Source organism: Oncorhynchus mykiss, chromosome 8, assembly GCF_057628025.1.
Source record: "Oncorhynchus mykiss isolate SJ-2025 chromosome 8, ASM5762802v1, whole genome shotgun sequence".
Taxonomy (NCBI): Eukaryota; Metazoa; Chordata; class Actinopteri; order Salmoniformes; family Salmonidae; genus Oncorhynchus; species Oncorhynchus mykiss.
In genome coordinates, this window is record NC_143029.1 from 12,762,012 (window position 1) to 12,780,118 (window position 18,107).

Here is an 18,107-nt window from a genome sequence, read left to right on the forward strand (position 1 = left end):
TGAACCCAACCACACACTCTGAAGGTATATGGGCTGTAAAGGAAGTGGCTACTGAACAGGCCATAGTTCCTTAAGGTACTTTCTTTTTTTTTTTAAAGGAGGACACGTGACCTATCTCAGATCATTCTGGGAATTTCTCACCTAGAAAAAGTCTGCTCACATTTCTGACTGTGAGCGTCCTTTCCTGAGTGTAACGTTTTAGTCTGAGTTTCAGACGGAAGCAATAGACCATGTTACAAATGGAAAACATCTGTATTGTACTGATGCATGATGATTTGATTGCTCCTTTGCGATAGTAATGGCATCTTTTTGTAGACACTAACTCCACCATGGTTCGTTGGATATAGCACATGGGGAAATTAATGCAGTTTTTGGATAAACGTCTGTGGTAAACACAGGTTTAGGAGATTTTATACGTTTTGTTCTGAGATCATCAGCTAACGTCACTTTTTAGTGAACTTTGAAGAATTTATGTCATTTAAAAAGCACAAAAGCTTCATAATTCATAAAGGTAATGTTAACTGACTGATATTATCGCATATAATAAAACATTAAGCTTGTCTTAACCTCAGACCTTATTTTCTGCATTTATCCCCAAACCCTATTCTTTCCCTATGAATTTTTGCCGTAAGAATGGCTGAAATTACCAGAGGGAACTCATTTGGGGGTTTTAGGACTTAAAGCTGGCAACCTCTATGACCATAGGCCTACTAATGTTGGCTTATAGAGATAATAATGCCTATTTTTTGTATGCACTAACTCCGCCATGGTTCGTTGGACAAAGCCTATGGGGAAAATTAATGCTGTTTTTGTAGTGTTTTTGGATAAATGCCAAAAAATAAGGTCTGTGGTAAACACAGGCTTAGGAGATCTTATATGTTTTGTTCTATGAGAATCTTCATCAGCTCACGTCACTTTTTGTGAACTTTTAAAGGCTTCGTAATTCATAAAGGTCATGTTAACTGGCTGCTTTATCTCATAGAACAAAATCTCCTAAACCTGTGTTAACCTTTGACCATATTTTCAGAGTTAATTCCAAAACCCTATTCTTTCCCCATTCATGGAAAAAATGGCGGAAGCGAACGCTGGTGTGGATCTTGAATCGAATGGGGCGTAGAATCAAGGATAATTAGACTATTGTCCAAAAGAACTGAAAACTCGGCAAAGTAGCGCTCAGTGCTGAGAATGTCGCTTGTTGGAGTACGGTTTATTAATGAGGAGCAATTGATCGAATTACCAATCTTGAAGATTCCATTTGAGATATCCAGACTGGTAGAGAGAGTGCTGGGTAAAGTGAAGGCTGTGAGGATTACAAGAGGCGGACTTGTTTAGATTTTTTTTGTACTTCTGATGATCAGAAGGATTGTGTGTTGCGTTTTACCCGATTTGATAAGTTTGACATGTTGTGTGTGTCTCTTGGGACAGGGCACCCCTCAAGGGAGTAATATCTGGCGTGGGAAGCCGATGTTACAGAGATGGAAAATATTCTTGCATTGATTGATGCACATCGGATGACTCGTGTGGTGAATAAAGAAAAAGTGAAGTCTGTTTTGTTGTTTGATATGGAGTCTCTCCCTACTCAGGTCCAGTTGGGGAATATAAAATAGAGAATCAGATACTGTATCCCAAGCAGTGTGATCACTGTAACGCTTTTGGACATGTTTCAAGTGTTTGCAGAAGGGAGAAGCCGAGATGTCCAAGTTGTGGAAAAGATGATGTAATGTGTTTTAAAAGTGATGAAAATGTGACATGTTGCAATTGTGGTGGAAACCATGAAGCCATGTCTTTGGAATGCCCAACAAGGGTGAAAGACAATGAGGTGGCCATTGTCAGGGCTGTCCAGAGCATTTCATATGCAATGGCTGTTAAAAGGGTTGAGGGTTCGAATGGTACTACTGTCGAGTCCATGGTGGTGGATAGGCCTTCACCAGCAGGACCCAGATATTTTAAAGGTTAAGAAGATGGACTTTGTGGCCTTTATAGCTATGGGGATTAATGGCACTACCAAGGTGGAGAGGAAGTCCAGGAAAATATATATAATTGTAGATGTGGTTCCTAGGACTGAAAGGAGTTGCAGGAAGTATTGTCACAAGCCATACCACCCTCTCAGGCACTAGAGCCTGCCCTTAACAAAAAATATTGCAGTTTTGAAACTGTAGTAAAAATTCAGTTACTGCAGTTGACTGTGATATTTTGTACGCAGTAATTGCAGAATAACTGGAGTGCACTGCATTTCAACTGCTGGTAAACTGCACTCTAACTGCAGTTACACTGAAAAATTACTGCAGTAAAAAAAGGGTTATTTTGGACACAGTATTTGAAGCATACTGCAGTTGTATTGCAATCTTTTTCGTATTGGTGAGAAGGGAAAAATGGAGGATTGATGGAAGAAGTGGGAGTTTTTGTCAATGTACTATTTTTATTTGGGTCGATTAAGTTAAGGAAAACTATCATGTATGGACTTAGTTTTTACTTCATAAAAAAAAATCCGTCCAGTTGGTGGCGTAAACCCACCTTTTTAGGTTGTAGTTCGCCATAAAAACCACAGAAGATTTTCTGAATTTTCCCATATGGCTGGCTGAACGAACCGGAAGTCACTCATTTCCGGCTTTTAGGACTGCAAGCAGGCGAGCTCTATATCACATTAATTAACTGACTGCTTATGTATAAGACATGTGCATTACTCAGCAAAGTACAAAAAAAATCTAAGATAAAAAATACACAAATGAAGGGGATAAACAAATCACAAGAAAATCATAATATGGACACATAATCAACTAATAATGTGGTCAACTCTGCCACCTGTTTTTACAAGAAAGGAAAATAGGTGAACATTTGGATTATATTTAAATAGCTAATCTATTGAGCAGTTATGTACAATAAATATGGTGTTTATTTAGTAATATAATGTTAGATCAATAAATATTTTAAATAACCATAAATGCTACGTTCCCCCTGGCGTCAACACGCATCAAGAGTGTTAGTGTATTTGTCCACAAATATACTCATTTCCGGTAAGAGTTTCTGAAGCGGAAAACAGATTTCCATCCAAACATTTTATGCATTAAATGGAACAAGACAGATGTCAAACTCTTGAACGCGCCAATGTTGAATTTAAAAAACGGAATTTCAAGCAGGCAGAAGAACTATATACAAAGTTCCTCGAATCGTGCTGGAAAACAAGGTAACACAAAAACACGTTGTGATTGACATCATGTGTGAATTCCGTGCTGATTTAGCTATGTGGAATACAGTAGCTAGCTAACGTTAAATGTTAACATCCTCTTTTACCGTGGTTTATTTCAGAAATTGTGATGCCAGTGACCTTGCTACTGCTCACAACAACCGTGGGCAGATAAAGTACTTCAGGGTGGATTTTCGTGAGGCAATGGAGGACTACACTTCTGCAATTGAGGCCAACTGCCAGTTTGAAGTATCATTCTACAACAGAGGACTAATACGTTATAGATTAGGTAATGAAATGTCGTGTAATGAAGTGGCTACAACAGACGAGATTGTAAATTCTAATGGTGAAAAAAGGTATTGCAGTCCCAATTTTAGTCACTAGGTGGGGTTATTTCATCCATTTGAACAAACTTGTGCTGGCAAGGCAGTCTTGCTGGTTTTCCTTATGTGAAATGTTTCTAGTAGGTTGGGGTAATCATTAAGCCTATTTTGTTGCAAAACGTTTTGTGGAAACTTGACTACAAACGGAATAAGCAAACAAGTTTATATTTGACAAATGCAGGTGCTCCCTCATTTTGTTCCGTTTGGTTCTTAAACAGTTTCAGTAATGAATACATCCCTGGTGAATTGAATGGATAAATGTTGTTTTACCTTTTTGTTGCAGGTTTTTTCCAAGATGCAGAGATGGACTTCAAGAGGGCTCTAGAACTCAACCCTGACTTTGAAGATGCCAAAGTGAGCTTACAGCAAACACTGTTGGACCAAGAGCACAAGATCAATAGGGGATATTGAGAATGTATTAGCTTTTCCCCTTAGCTACACTCTAATGACAAGAAATCTCAACAAAGTAATTGCCAGTATGTCTTCAATTTGTATTGGCACAAAATTGTGTCCATGTATGATTTCGCTTATGTTTTTTGGGGATAAGATCAATTATTAGATTATGGTAAATATAAAGTGTAGATTCACAACATACCCGTCCTTATCAAAGAATTTAACTCCAGTGTTTGACAACCATGAAAAACCTCTGTTGCCCTCATACTAATTAAGATGATAATGCTGTAATGTATACAGCACATGTTTTTTTTTTAACCCTTGGGTGGTGTACAATGTTTCTGTTATCTGATGGACCCACAACATTATTGTGTCTTTAAAATGATACAGCATAACAATGTATGTAAAAAATACTTACTGTAGATGTTGACATAAATTGCAAGCAATATAGACTGCATACATGGTTAATATTTGCCATTTACCGCTGCTAGATCACATTTACCAATAAAAGCACTATTTAAAAATATATAAAATGTGATTTTTGTAAACAAATCATTTATAATCAGAACATGGGTGGAATAAATCATGTTTCTCTTGATCTTTGAACTGAACAAATTGGAAGGACACATTTTACAGTATTTTATGGAAATGATGAGTCCAATTGAACACACATTAAGGCCGGTGTAGACACCACATGAGGGACAGTTTTACTGTGTGTGTTGCAAATGTATTTCTTGCACTTGTATGTGTATCGTCTTACTGTCCTCATTGGGTCCACACACATCGTAGCACTTTTTGTTGCTACCAGGTGCAATCTAGAATGATGAAAACACTTAGTTCAGGAATTTTAACATCTCACTCACATAAATAGTTACAGCAGGCCAAGGTAGGAGTCAGACACACACACACATGCAAGAACATCACTCACACTTCCGGCATTGGAGTTGTGGGTCAGCAGATGGGGTACCAGCATCCTCCTGAATACTCCTCACGGTGGCTGCAGAAGCTGGGGTCCTTGGGATATGTTGCCGCCTCTAGATTTCAGGTTCTTACCGATGCCATGCCCAGCTCCTCGAGAAAGAGCGGTCTCCTCTGGACCTTCCCTCTGTTCCAATCTGGGTTCAACGCCATCCAGATGACAAATGTGATGTACACAGAGATGTCCAAGAAGTTGAATATCACAAGTGGCCAGCGTAGGGTTCTTCATTTGCAGCTGTAGCCAGTCACCAGCTTGTCTAAATCGTCCACCCCTCCTTTTGGGACATTGTAATCCATTATGATCTGTTTTGTGATGTTCCTGGCCACAGATTCTCCCATCCATATGCAGTGTACTCAGGAGTACCACATTCTACCTTTCTTTGACTCGTAGGACAATAGGGGTGTGTTGGCCGTGAACACAAATTTAGAGGAATTGATAGGCCTGCTCCGTGTATCAAATCAAAGTTTATTTGTCACTTGCGCTGAATGCAACCTTACAGTGAAATGCTTACTTACAGGCTCTAACCAATAGTGCAAAAAAGGTATTAGGTGAAGAATATATCATTAAAGAAATAAAACAACAATAAAAAAACAGGCTATATACAGTAGTGAGGCTACATACAGACACCGGTTAGTCAGGCTGATTGAGGTAGTATGTACATGTAGATATGGTTAAAGTGACTGCATATATGATGAACAGAGAGTAGCAGTAACGTAAAAGTAGGGGTGGTGGGTGGAGGGACACAATGCAGATAGCCCGGTTAGCCAATGTGCGGGAGCACTGGTTGGTCGGGCCAATTAAGGTAGTGTGTACATGAATGTATAGTTAAAGTGACTATGCATATAAGATAAACAGAGAGTCGCAGCAACGTAAAAGAGGGGTTAGGGGGGCACACCATGCAAATAGTCTGGGTAGCCATTTGATTACCTGTTCAGGAGTCTTATGGCTTGGGGGTAAAAACTGTTGAGAAGCCTTTTTGTCCTAGACTTGGCACTCAGGTATCACTTGCCATGCGGTAGTAGAGAGAACAGTCTGGGGGTGGCTGGGGTCTTTGACAATTTTTAGGGCCTTCCTCTGACACCGCCTGGTGTAGAGGTCCTGGATGGCAGGCAGCTTAGCCCCAGTGATGTACTGGGCCTTACGCACTACCCTCTGTAGTGCCTTGCGGTCGGAAGGCCGAGCAATTGCCATACAGTGATGCAACCAGTCATGATGCTCTCGAAGTTGCAGCTGTGGAACCTTTTGAGGATCTCAGGACCCATGCCAAGTCTTTTTAGTTTTCTGAGGGGGAATAGGTTTTGTTGTGCCCTCTTCACGACTGTCTTGGTGTGTTTGGACCAATCTAGTTTGTTGTTGATGTGGATACTAAGGAACTTGAAGCTCTCAACCTGCTCCACGACAGCCCCGTCAATGAGAATGGGGGCGGGTTCGGTCCTCCTTTTCCTCTAGTCCACAATCATCTCCTTAGTCTTGGTTAAGTTAAGGGATAGGTTGTTATTCTGGCACCACCCGGCCAGGTCTCTGACCTCCTCCCTGTAGGCTGTCTCGTCATTGTCGGTGATCAGGCCTACCACTGTGTCGTCTGGAAACTTAATGATGGTGTTGGAGTCGTGCCTGGCCATGCAGTCGTGGGAGAACAGGGAGTACAGGAGGGGACTGAGCACGCACCCCTATGGGGCTCCAGTGTTGAGGATCAGCCTGGCATGTGTTCTTGCCTACCCTCACCACCTGGAGGTGGCCCGTCAGGAAGTCCAGGATCCAGTTGCAGGGGGAGGTGTTTAGTCCCAGGTTAGTGATGAGCTTTGAGGGTACTATGGTGTTGAACGCTGAGCTGTAGTCAATGAACAGCATTCTCACATAGGTGTTCCTTTTGTCCAGGTGGGAAAGGGCAGTGTGGAGTGCATCATCTGTGGATCTGTTTGGGCAGTATGTAAATTGGAGTGTGTCTAGGGTTTCTGGGATAATGGTGTTGATGTGAGCCCTTACCAGCCTTTCAAAACACTTCATGGCTATGGATGTGAGTGCCACGGGTCTGTAGTCATTTAGGCAGGTTGCCTTTATGTTCTTGGGCACAGGGACTATGGTGGTCTGCTTGAAACATGTTGGTATTACAGACTCAATCAGGGACATGATGAAAATGTCGGTGAAGACACCTGCCAGTTGGTCAGTACAACCCACATCCCTTGGTTCTTCTCAGAGGCTCCTCCATCTGGCTTCCCCGAATACAGTTCCACGCATATGATGAAGCAGCATCACAGGCAGCCCAGATCTTGATTCCATATTTTGCGGGTTTATACGATATGTACTGCCTGAAGGGGCAGCGGCCCCTAAATGACATAAGCTGCTCATCAACAGTAACGTTGGGCCCAGGGTTGTAAAACAGGGGAAGGCGTCCACCCACTTGTCCCACACTGATCTGATTGCAGCTAGCTTGTCTCTCTGCCGCTGAGCTGGTCTGGTGTCTCGGTTAGAGAAGCAGATAATCCTGGAAATAATGTGGAAGTTTTCCAGAGATGTTGCACAGATGTTGCCAGTTTCTGCATCCCACAGGGATTCTGGGGATTCCCCATTGGATCTGAAAACACCAGCAAGGATAAGAACCCCAAAGTATGCATGTAAATAAGTTTGGTCCATCTCCTTCCATCTGTCTCCAAAAACATGCCTTCTCTCCAAATTAGTGCAGTCCAGAATGATTTTCTGTATGGTGTCTTGGATGAACAGTTCATAAGAAGACTTTATGTCCTGCACATGAGTAAGCGCCGTCTAAGGCCCTCTGAGCAGAGATGAGTTTTGCCATACTAATTGATTGTGGTAAGGAGCCACACAGCTATTTATTTGTTGTGTCCCTCCCCCAATTTGCACCTGGCTGGGGTAGAGTGTGGGAAAATACAGAATGTTTTTACAATATATTGGAAATAATGTATCGAAATAATGTAATAACATTACATTCCACATTTTTATTACCCTTGGGTCCAGTGGACCCGAACACCACATATGTAATATAAATGTGTAGGGGGGTGCACAGTGTGCACTCAATGAAAATCTGTAAATGAGCCAAGGCCAAATCAGAAAATGAGCCAAGGCCAATGAGTCTTAGGTTGAACAAATAATTAATTGTATCATTTATATTTTAGTTAACATTCAAAATGAGTCCCACAGACCCGAACACCACACAAGGGTTCAATAGAAATACATTATGTGATATAATTTGATGCAAACCACAAAAGGTTTCTTTGTGATAGTTTGATGCTTTGATGCTAGACAATCATCGTACAATCATGAACATAAACTTGTGAATATAAGCATTAATCCATACTGCTTCTGGCTCCCACATGTTAGGTGAACAGCGTGTACAGTATTCAATAACAAGCTCCAGTTCTGTTATTTAATTTGTTAATCGGTAACCTAGGATCAATGCATTTTTGGTGTGCAATATACAACATGACGAAATGTGATTTTTCTGAATTAATGAGTAATAGTATTAGTGTTGTACTCAAGTCCACGTCTCGGACTTGACTCAGACTCAAGTCACAATTTTCATGACGCTACCATCCTTACAATGGACAGAATTTAGATTTTAAAAAAGGGTTGGATCCAGTGCTTGACTTGGACTGAAATACGTTCCGGAACTCATTTTGGGTGCAGATACTGTTCATATTTGGGTGCAGATACTGTTCATATTTGGGTGCAGATACTGTTCATATTTGGGTGCAGATACTGTTCATATTTGGGTGCAGATACTGTTCATATTTGGGTGCAGATACTGTTCATATTTGGGTGCAGGTACTGGTCATATTTGGGTGCAGGTACTGTTCATATTTGGGTGCAGGTACTGTTCATATTTGGGTGCAGGTACTGTTCATATTTGGGTGCAGGTACTGGTCATATTTGGGTGCAGATACTGTTCATATTTGGGTGCAGGTACTGGTCATATTTGGGTGCAGGTACTGGTCATATTTGGGTGCAGGTACTGGTCATATTTGGGTGCAGATACTGTTCATATTTGGGTGCAGGTACTGGTCATATTTGGGTGCAGGTACTGTTCATATTTGGGTGCAGGTACTGGTCATATTTGGGTGCAGGTACTGGTCATATTTGGGTGCAGGTACTGTTCATATTTGGGTGCAGATACTGTTCATATTTGGGTGCAGATACTGTTCATATTTGGGTGCAGATACTGTTCATATTTGGGTGCAGATACTGTTCATATTTGGGTGCAGATACTGTTCATATTTGGGTGCAGATACTGTTCATATTTGGGTGCAGATACTGTTCATATTTGGGTGCAGATACTGTTCATATTTGGGTGCAGGTACTGTTCATATTTGGGTGCAGGTACTGTTCATATTTGGGTGCAGGCGATCCACAATACTTTTTTAGCTAATATTCTATAAGAGGAACAGGACCTCAATCAGTAGAAAATTTGAGGTGCCGATACTCAGCTTCGGTGAGCTCCTGCCCAAGTCAAGCACTGGTTGGACCGCAGCTTTTAGCACTACCAAGGGACTCTTGTCTCAAGTATAAAGGACTCAGACTCAAACAATAGGGACTTAGGGCCAGACTCGGACTTCAGGTATTTGTGACTTGACAACGTCCCTGAATAGTATGTCTTAGCTACATTGACACAGGCAGCCCAATTCTGATCTTTTGCCAACGATTGGCAAAAGAGCTGATCTGATTGGTCAAAATACGTATTACTGGACAAAGATCAGCATTAGGCTGCCTGTGTAAACTATTAATGCTATTATTGAAATAGGCCAGTAAAATCGATTTTGTCTAGAAGGGATAGAGCTTTTGTCAAAATTGACTTTTCGTAGCAGCTTTAGGAGAACTTATGCAGCAGGTTAGAATAATTCATGTAGCAGGTTAGGAGAAGTAGGTTAAGGTTAGGAAAAGGGATAGCTAAAATGCAAAAAAAAACTACTTTTGAAGTCAATTTGACAAAACCTGTATCCCATCTAGACATAATCCAGCAGCACCCCCTTTGCCCTACTTTTCATTGTTTCCTGATCACCTCCCTGATAACATTTCAGATATAAATACAACATATAGAGCTAAAATTGTTACTTTCTCTACATGAAAGAGAAGCATATCCAATGCGTTTCAATCTGACGGTTCTGTCCTCTGATTACAGCTAACAAACTATGAGTGTGGGCCGTTGATTGATAATGACTATCACCTGTGGTCAGTGTGATTGGATACCAGATAAAACACCTGGGGAGGGGCTCAAGCACAGTATTCCAGTGGTACAGTTTTCCTTCTGTGCTGCGTGTGGGTTTTTGTTGCTGCGTACAAGCCAAAGTGACGATTTGGTGTGATGTGTGTTTTTAGACGTCTGTAAGTATCTTAGTGTTTTTAGTTTTTAATGTTTCATAAATGTTTGATTTATATGTTGTACTCATTTTAGTGTGACATGGATTTTGTTGAGTGTTGCTGTCTCTGGTCAGTTCCGGAGGCCAAGTTCCAAGCCTAGTTCAAGTAAGTTCTCCCTAATTGTATAAAGTTCAGTACCTGACTAATACTGCTCCGTAGGATTTACTGGTATCTTCTCTCCAGATAATGGTTTGCGGTCTGCGTGTCTTGGCAATGTCTTGAGGCTAACATTGGACAAAACTCTGGCTGTGGGTAGCCAGCTAGAAATTGATGCCATCGGTGAGTCTAAGTACTGAAGTCATGACAAGTTGCTGTGAACATTATTTTTAAGTCTAATCTGCAACTGTTCTTTCAGATGGCACTGACATTATACCATTGTCGCACACCTTGGCTGCCCAGTGTGGCTACAGCATTGAGTCTGACCCTTGGGGCAACACCAAAGTCTTTGCATCCTTGTTGGGCTGTTATGTTGACAACCAGGTACATTTCCAAAAGGGATACTGTGGTTAAATGACAACTACCTGGTCCTTTGTCAACCTTGCTCTTAGTCTTTTTATCAGCTGATGTATACATTTCAACTCGTGAAAAGTATTCATTTAGGGCAAAATATGCCAAGTTACCCATAATGGAAAATTGGCATTCCAGGTAGTCACTCCCTGTTTTGGCTAGTCTTATGCTTCATGCCTAATGAAAGGAACCCAGTACTAAGTGATTTGTTCCATAGGCGGATGTGGTGTTCACCTTTCGCCTGCGACTCCGAATGTATAGAGATGGCCTTTCAGAGCAGGTCAAGCATGATGTGACCGAGACGTGCAGCTACTCCCCCTGGGCCTCCCGGGAAATTCTCTGTCAGGAACTACATGGAGGTGAGGCCCTTGTGATTATCCCTAGATTTGGTTTTACTATTTTATATTTTAAGGGGGGTGCAATACTTTGGGGTAGAATTTATTGATCAAGCCTTGGTGATTTGCTCTGTTCAGGTGTCAAGCCTCATGGTCACTCCAGAGACCCCTGTCAAAATGGTTGCTGGCCAGCAGGTTCATGATTCCTGGGAAAATACCATCCCTGATGTATGTCATTTTGAGATGCATTTTTTTTTATACATGTGGAATGGCTACATTTCTTGTCTGTAGTTACTATTTCCTTTCCACCACAGGTTGCCGTTGCTCCAAATGGCATCTGGAAGATGACATTCCACACCCCTGACCCCAAGGTCATGTTGCTGACTGATGCTCAGCGGGTTGGTTATGGTGCAATGATGACCCAAACAAGACTGGTGATCCGAAGCCCCTACAACATGGCAGAGACTTATTCTGTAGAGGTGATCATCACTGGCCTAAGCAATTTTCTTGGTTCACTTCCCTGTTATCATGCCATATTGGTTAGAACACACCATGTGACTAATACATTATTTTCTCACCAGGTGGCTGGAGTTCCTATGGAGGTCGTCAGTGTGTCCACTTACTACAAGCTTGGCAGTTTGATTGTGGATTCAGCTGCTGCCTGTCCTACTGGTACATATGCTTTCTAAAGGGTATCTCTGGCTTTATACAAAAGCAGCACATTTCTGATTGTATTTTGCCCAATTGGTCAGGTGGTGTAGTCTTCACTGACAAGGTCATCACCTGGCATGTGCCTCGCCGCATCACCCCGCTGATTTCTAGTGCTGTTAAGATTCTGGAGACACACATGGGCATCTATGGCCAGAGGCTAGACAAAACTAAGATGGCTGCCAGACACTACAAGCTGTCTGTCACAGAGTCTCACGTTGTCATTGAGATTCCAGTGGGGTCCCCCGACGGCTACTACAAGGTCAGACTACTTGCATATTGTTGATTAGACCAGAACTCTCTAGCCCAGATAAATACAGTGAAACAATTACAGAAACACATTATCTGCCTAATGAACAAAACATGTCTTGAGTTTGATTTATATATTTTTTTTATTGATTGCAGAGTCATGCCCCAGATAATGCTTACCACATAACCTACACTATTGAACCGATGCTTGAGTTGCTGTGGAGGGCAGAAAACACACAGGCTGACACAAGATACAAAGTCCTCTTCCCCATCACAACCCCTCTGATGCCCAGACCTCCACATGTTATTGACAGTAAGTCTGCTTCACTGGTACTGAAAGCAGGGGGTCTCTTCAGGATGGTGTACAGTTCACAAACACTTAGTCTGGCAGTAACCTCCACTCTAGCAGATGCTGTACATTGTCAGGTGTACTTTAATCCATTTCTGGAATACTTGTTAACTTCTGTTTACCTTTAACCCATGCTATGGTCTCTCTTCCAGACACAGTTCATGAGCAGAGAGTGTTTGACATCCTCCTGGGGATTTTCCTCCATGATGTGGAGCTGATGAACATCACCTTTACCACCAGGGTGCTAACTGTTGCAGAGTGCAATGCCAGAGGCTTCGATGTCCAGGAGCACCACTTTGCTAACGGCTCCAAGACCTTCTCAATAAGAGTGCCCTTCTCAGATGAATTAGTCCTGAAACGAGTATGTTCCTTCGGTCAAATGTACTACTGCAATGACTGACTCAGTCTGTGAAAGATCATTGCTTATGTGGTGTGTGTGTATATATATATATATATATATATATATATATATCAGGATTTTGGAAAGGGCAACTTGGTGTTTTGGCTACAGTAAATCTGACTAGATTCTGCATTTGAAACTTGCCTCATGTGTGACATGACCAACATGTAATGCTCTTTTCTATTTAAAATATGCAGAACCCTGATCCCCTTACAACTGTGTACGTCCTCCCTCTGGTCTTCGGTCTGCTCGTCCTGCCTGACCAAACACCCTTTCCCCACCCTGCTGAGCTGGAGGCCTCCCGGGAAGATGTTGGTAAGGCCACCTAGGTTAAATACCAATCGATTCAGTGACTACAGGACCCAGTAAGGTATCTGATTAAAGCTAGTCAATTGTTGACTTCCATGCAGATTCTATTCCTATGTGTTTCACTTGATTAAATGCATAGGAATAGAAGGCAAACGGTTTGTTTCTACTTCAATGCACTTAATCCTATCCAATAGGGAAACTGGGCCCAGGATGAGCACCCATCCAGTGCTTCAGATCAACTTGTTCCTTAGCTGCATTTTCTGTCTTAGTTCTTCCCACAATCACTGGCAGCTGCGACCAGGAGAACTTCTACTTCTCTGTAAAATACGGGAGCCAACAGGAGAACTTCCAGACCATGATGCTTCATGCTGGTTCATGGAGGGAGCTGGATATTGAGCTGGCAAAGCTGTACAGTCTCACTGGCAACGGCACACACTTCAGTATCGTAGTGCCCTTCACTGCACCTGCTGCAGCATTTGAGGTATGAGTTCTGATCCATGATTACTGTTAACTCTGTGCACGATGCCTCGGATGGCTATTGAACTGCCTAATGAATCAGGGGCTGGCAACATGGTGGTTTTATTTGCCCCACAAAGTTTGTTTTTTAAGGAGTTTTAAATGGTGGTTACATTGTCAAATGTGCTCTTGGTTTATTTGCAGTGTTAAATTATGGTCTAACCGTTAATTCAAAGTAACTGTTTAAACCCTAGTTACCTATCCCTGAACTAAAAGGAACTGTTGCTTTCCAGTTGGTTCATTTCAAATCTATCAGAGCCAGAGTGGACTTGCTGCTGTTGGCAATGCCTAACATGTGGCAACTTGATGACCTTTCACTTGCCTGCTACTTCCCCCTGACTACAACTGGTTTGTATTTTAATTTTACTTTAACACATTTGCTTAAAATATTACCAGAATGCAGCTTCACATTAGGTCAAGAGACTGACTTATCTGTACTTGTTTTTAACACATTTCAGAGTGCTATGCCAACGGCACGGTGACTGCACTGGCGGTTAAGGTGGAATCTGTTAGCAACTTGAACCCTGAATACCTGACCTTGAAGGACCAGTCATGTAAACCAGCCTTCAGCAATGACCGCTTTGCTTTCTTCTCCTTCAAACTCAACTCCTGTGGCACCACAAGAACAGTAAGACTGCTTCTAAGCCTGATGACTCATCAGATTATGTGGATTTCAAATGAAAGTTTATTTGTTATGTGCTGAATACAACAGGTTTCAACTTTACAGTGAAATGCTTACTTACAGGCTCTAGCAAAAAAGGTATTAGGTGACCGGTAGGTAGAAATGCTTTAGAAGTAGCGGGCTGAGGGAGATATGGTTAAAGGGACCATGCATACATGATGACCACAGTGGTGTAAGAGGGGTGGGTGGGACACAACGCGCGATCTAGGATTTGATCGGCACATCTGACACTATGCATATGGTCCCATGTGTTATGATTCTACCTCTGTATTGTGAATGACAGTCTTCAAACTGCACTGGAATATTGCATATCTAATTGTTCTTGTCTTTCTAGTTCTTTGACAATGTCATAGTGTATGAAAATGAAATTGCCCTGCCATACAACACAGGCCAACAAAGTAGGAAAGGTCCATTCACTCCAGAGTATCGGTAAGAATTCATGCCACCATGTTGTAAATTTTCCGTCCCGTGCGTCTTGTCACTGGTTGGGCCTCATGTTTCAGGCACACCATCTCTTGCTACTACCTGCTCAACTACACAAAGACCATGGCATTCCATGCTAGCCCAAGGAGCACTAACCCTGTGGCAGATCCTGGGGTGGGACATCTGGTGGTCCAAATCAGACTGTCCCAGGGTAAGATGAGTTAAAGTGTGACTGTCCCAAATCAGCCTTCTAGTCAGACTACTTGGGTTACTAGTTCTAAACTTGACTACATTTCTTGACCAATTAAGAAATCATGTTAATGTAATAAACATTCATGTAGACTCTGTTCACTAGCTCTCTATTTCAGATAGCTCTTATGCCTTATTCTACCAATCTGGGGACTACCCAGTGGAAAAGTACTTGAGACAGCCTCTGTATTTTGAGGTGGAGCTGATGCAGTCCACTGACCCTCAAATAGGGGTGGTGTTGGAGAACTGCTGGGCCACACTGCACAAGGACAGGACTTCTCTTCCTAGCTGGGACCTCATCATTGACAGGTAGCTCACATGTTATTTTCTGGGTTAATTTTAGGCAGAATAAGTGGTCTCATTCACTAGGGAACTGGCTGACACAAATGGATTACTTGGCCAAAATAGTTTGGTATGGTATGCATTAATGAATACAGCCCAGGATTCTTCATGATTTGTAGTATTCTCTTGCCCACTCCGACTCTCAGCTGTGAGAATCCTGATGACCTCTACCTCACTGTCTTCCATCCCGTTGTTGCGGACACAAGGATTCAGGTCCCAGCTCACATCAAACGCTTCTCAATCAAGATGTTCACCTTCACCAAGGATGATGCAGTTCTGAAAGAACAGGTGAAGCAGACTTTCCTCTAGGAAGTATATTCTCTTAGCTGCTAGCCTGAGTTATTTTAAATACGCTGTTCTCTCCATAGCTCTTTGTTCATTGTGACGCAGTCCTCTGTGACACCACCAAACCTGATGGCATCTGTTCAGGCCAGTGTGCAAATGCCCTGAGGTATGCAAACTCTCTCAGACCAACTGGCTCAAAAAGAGGTACGGTTCCCTTGTCTTATTTCTGGCCACTGATGGCTCTTATCAGTGTCCTCCAGACTCTAAAGTTGGTGTTTGCTCCTGTTCTAGGTCTTAGAGCTGCAGATGCCAGCCAGTATAAGAAACAGATCTCATCTGGACCTGTTCTTCTCTCTGACTCCAACTTGTTCTGAAAAATATAATAAATCTTATTCTGTTTAATTCTCACATTGGTTTTGTGTTCCACTAACTCCTTTCGCAGATCTTGTTCCATGTAGTTAGACTCAATAGCTATTCACTAGGCCACTTCAACAGCATGTAGTGCCAGACAATATTGGCACCGTAGTTAAGAATTCTAAATTTAGTTGCAGCTTGGTTTGTCAACATTTACCTTAACCTCTCTGCGCATGGAACCCGGTAGCGGGATGAAATTAAACAACAGATGGTGATCGTTACATAAATAGTCATATTAAACATTCATGAAAATACGTGTCTCATGTTTCAAAAGCCTAGAATCTTGCTAATCCAACTGCTTTGTCAGATGTGAGATTTTACTGCAAAATAATACAATGTGATTATCTGAGGATAGAGCCCCAAACTATTTCAACCAGCACAGGCGTCACGATCAAACTGCAATAAAATAAATGGTTTACCTCTGACGATCTCCCTCTGTTTGCAATCACAATGTTCATTGTTACACAATGAATGGTATTTTGTTCGCTAAAATCCATTTTTATAGCCTAACACACAACATTTTGAACCTCTTGTCTAGTGAATTCTGTCATTCAATTTGACGACACATTCGAGGGAAATACGACTTTTTCAGTCATGTTTGGTTTCATTGCACTCAACTGGTTTTGTAACAACCAAACCTGGTGGGTCATTTTGTGGGACGTATTGACTGAAATAAACTTTTTTTTTTTAAGACAATAACATTGTGCACCAATGATTTGCCCGCTGTTTCGTTGATTGCCTGTATTTTAACCCAATGACCACTGTCTTAATCTAGCTGGGTAGATAGCTGCTGAGGTAAACTCCAATATGTAATGTTTGTTGGAAGACCAACTCCGGCGTAAAATAAATTATTCGCCATTGACAATTCATACGGGAAGGAGCAACGCGTTTTGGTAAAGCATATTCAGCTGTTTATCAATCAGTATGGCGATGAAGTTAAGTCTTGATGTACACAATTTTAGACGAGATTGATCGAGGAATTTTTTTTTTTGAACAGGACATTTTGGACTAAGTTCTTCTCATGCCGTTTTGAAATTAGTGAAATATTATTTGTAATAGCTTATTTGAGGCTGTGGGGAGGGCAGGCCCACAACAGCCAAAGTGAAATGGAGACAGCTGTAGATACAGCTGGTCTGTAATATAAAAACAGATCTAGCTGATGTCATATAAATCAGACATATCTAGCAGGTATATAATATATTCAACCTTGTGTTCCCTGTACATTTATACCTGATACAGGGCTCATATGTGGAACCAGTCTAACTGAACATTTTCTTTCAGTGACACTAACTCCGAATGGGAGCCCCCAGTGCCAAGGTGTCATCCCCCACTGAAGCTGGTTCATCCAGCTCCTGCCACAAGTGTTCATCTACCCAAATGTATTTCTGCAGGCATGGATGTGCTATGGCACCTGGCATCAGCAGCACAATATTGTGTAGAGGACTGAGGGTCTTCCAAATATTGAAAGTGTTATTTTGTAAATGTATTTTTCTCTATTTTTGGGGGGTGTTAGATTACCATTTTGGTATGAAGTTATTCCATTCAAAATGTTTAACTTCACCCATTTGGGCTACTTGTGTGGGACACCTGGGTGACTTCATGATAAATGTCATAGCACACTCATTTTGGAAGTTAACATTCTGATACTTTGCAAAAGTACTGTTGCCCCAATTTTTCACTGATTGTCCCCATCCGATCTGAATGTTTGATTTGTCTTCATTTTAAAGATACAATAAATGTATAGTTGTATCTAAACCAGATCTATTGTGTTATATTCTCCTACATTCAATTCACATTTACAAACTTCAGTTTCTTTCACATGAAATCAAGAATATGCATATCCTTGATCCTGAGCTACAGGCAGTTAGGCAGAAATTGGAAAGCTCTGAGGTTAACATTGAAAAATGAAGAGAATCACCAAGGCATGGACAATTATTGGCACCCAGGTGTGATACTTGGTTAAATAGCTTCTGCCAAAGACTGCAAGAAATGCATCTAGTCCTAAGCTTGCTGTACCTTCCTACTAG

At 41.7% G+C, this 18,107-nt stretch overlaps 2 protein-coding genes across 4 annotated transcripts; both read left to right on the forward strand.

Annotated features, from left to right (window-relative positions):
* The first annotated feature begins 2,948 nt into the window (after nucleotides 1-2,948).
* Nucleotides 2,949-4,493, forward strand: ttc32 (tetratricopeptide repeat domain 32). The gene is made up of 3 exons (XM_021611544.3): nucleotides 2,949-3,184; nucleotides 3,307-3,473; nucleotides 3,851-4,493. The coding sequence occupies exons 1-3, from the start codon at nucleotides 3,069-3,071 to the stop codon at nucleotides 3,976-3,978; spliced, it is 411 nt and encodes a 136-aa protein (XP_021467219.1). The 5' UTR covers nucleotides 2,949-3,068; the 3' UTR covers nucleotides 3,979-4,493.
* A 5,679-nt stretch (nucleotides 4,494-10,172) lies between these two features.
* LOC110529392 (zona pellucida sperm-binding protein 2) lies at nucleotides 10,173-17,835 on the forward strand. Of its 3 annotated transcripts, XM_021611546.3 has the most exons (21): nucleotides 10,173-10,276; nucleotides 10,347-10,417; nucleotides 10,496-10,591; nucleotides 10,668-10,792; nucleotides 11,037-11,178; nucleotides 11,293-11,382; nucleotides 11,469-11,633; nucleotides 11,736-11,826; nucleotides 11,907-12,124; nucleotides 12,268-12,424; nucleotides 12,613-12,821; nucleotides 13,058-13,175; nucleotides 13,439-13,650; nucleotides 13,919-14,033; nucleotides 14,144-14,313; nucleotides 14,702-14,796; nucleotides 14,871-15,001; nucleotides 15,159-15,348; nucleotides 15,528-15,669; nucleotides 15,750-15,870; nucleotides 15,958-16,071. In XM_021611546.3, exons 5-21 carry the CDS (start codon nucleotides 11,173-11,175, stop codon nucleotides 16,038-16,040), a joined length of 2,313 nt encoding a protein of 770 aa, XP_021467221.3. In that variant the 5' UTR covers nucleotides 10,173-10,276; nucleotides 10,347-10,417; nucleotides 10,496-10,591; nucleotides 10,668-10,792; nucleotides 11,037-11,172; the 3' UTR covers nucleotides 16,041-16,071. The 3 variants fall into 3 exon arrangements, with proteins under 3 accessions (XP_021467221.3, XP_090039215.1, XP_090039216.1); XM_090183089.1 differs by lacking the exons at nucleotides 10,173-10,276; nucleotides 10,347-10,417; nucleotides 10,496-10,591; ... (1 more) ...; nucleotides 11,037-11,178; nucleotides 15,958-16,071 and adding an exon at nucleotides 17,362-17,835; XM_090183090.1 differs by lacking the exons at nucleotides 10,173-10,276; nucleotides 10,347-10,417; nucleotides 10,496-10,591; nucleotides 10,668-10,792; nucleotides 11,037-11,178 and having other exon boundaries at nucleotides 15,270-15,348.
* Nucleotides 17,836-18,107: the final 272 nt, after the last annotated feature.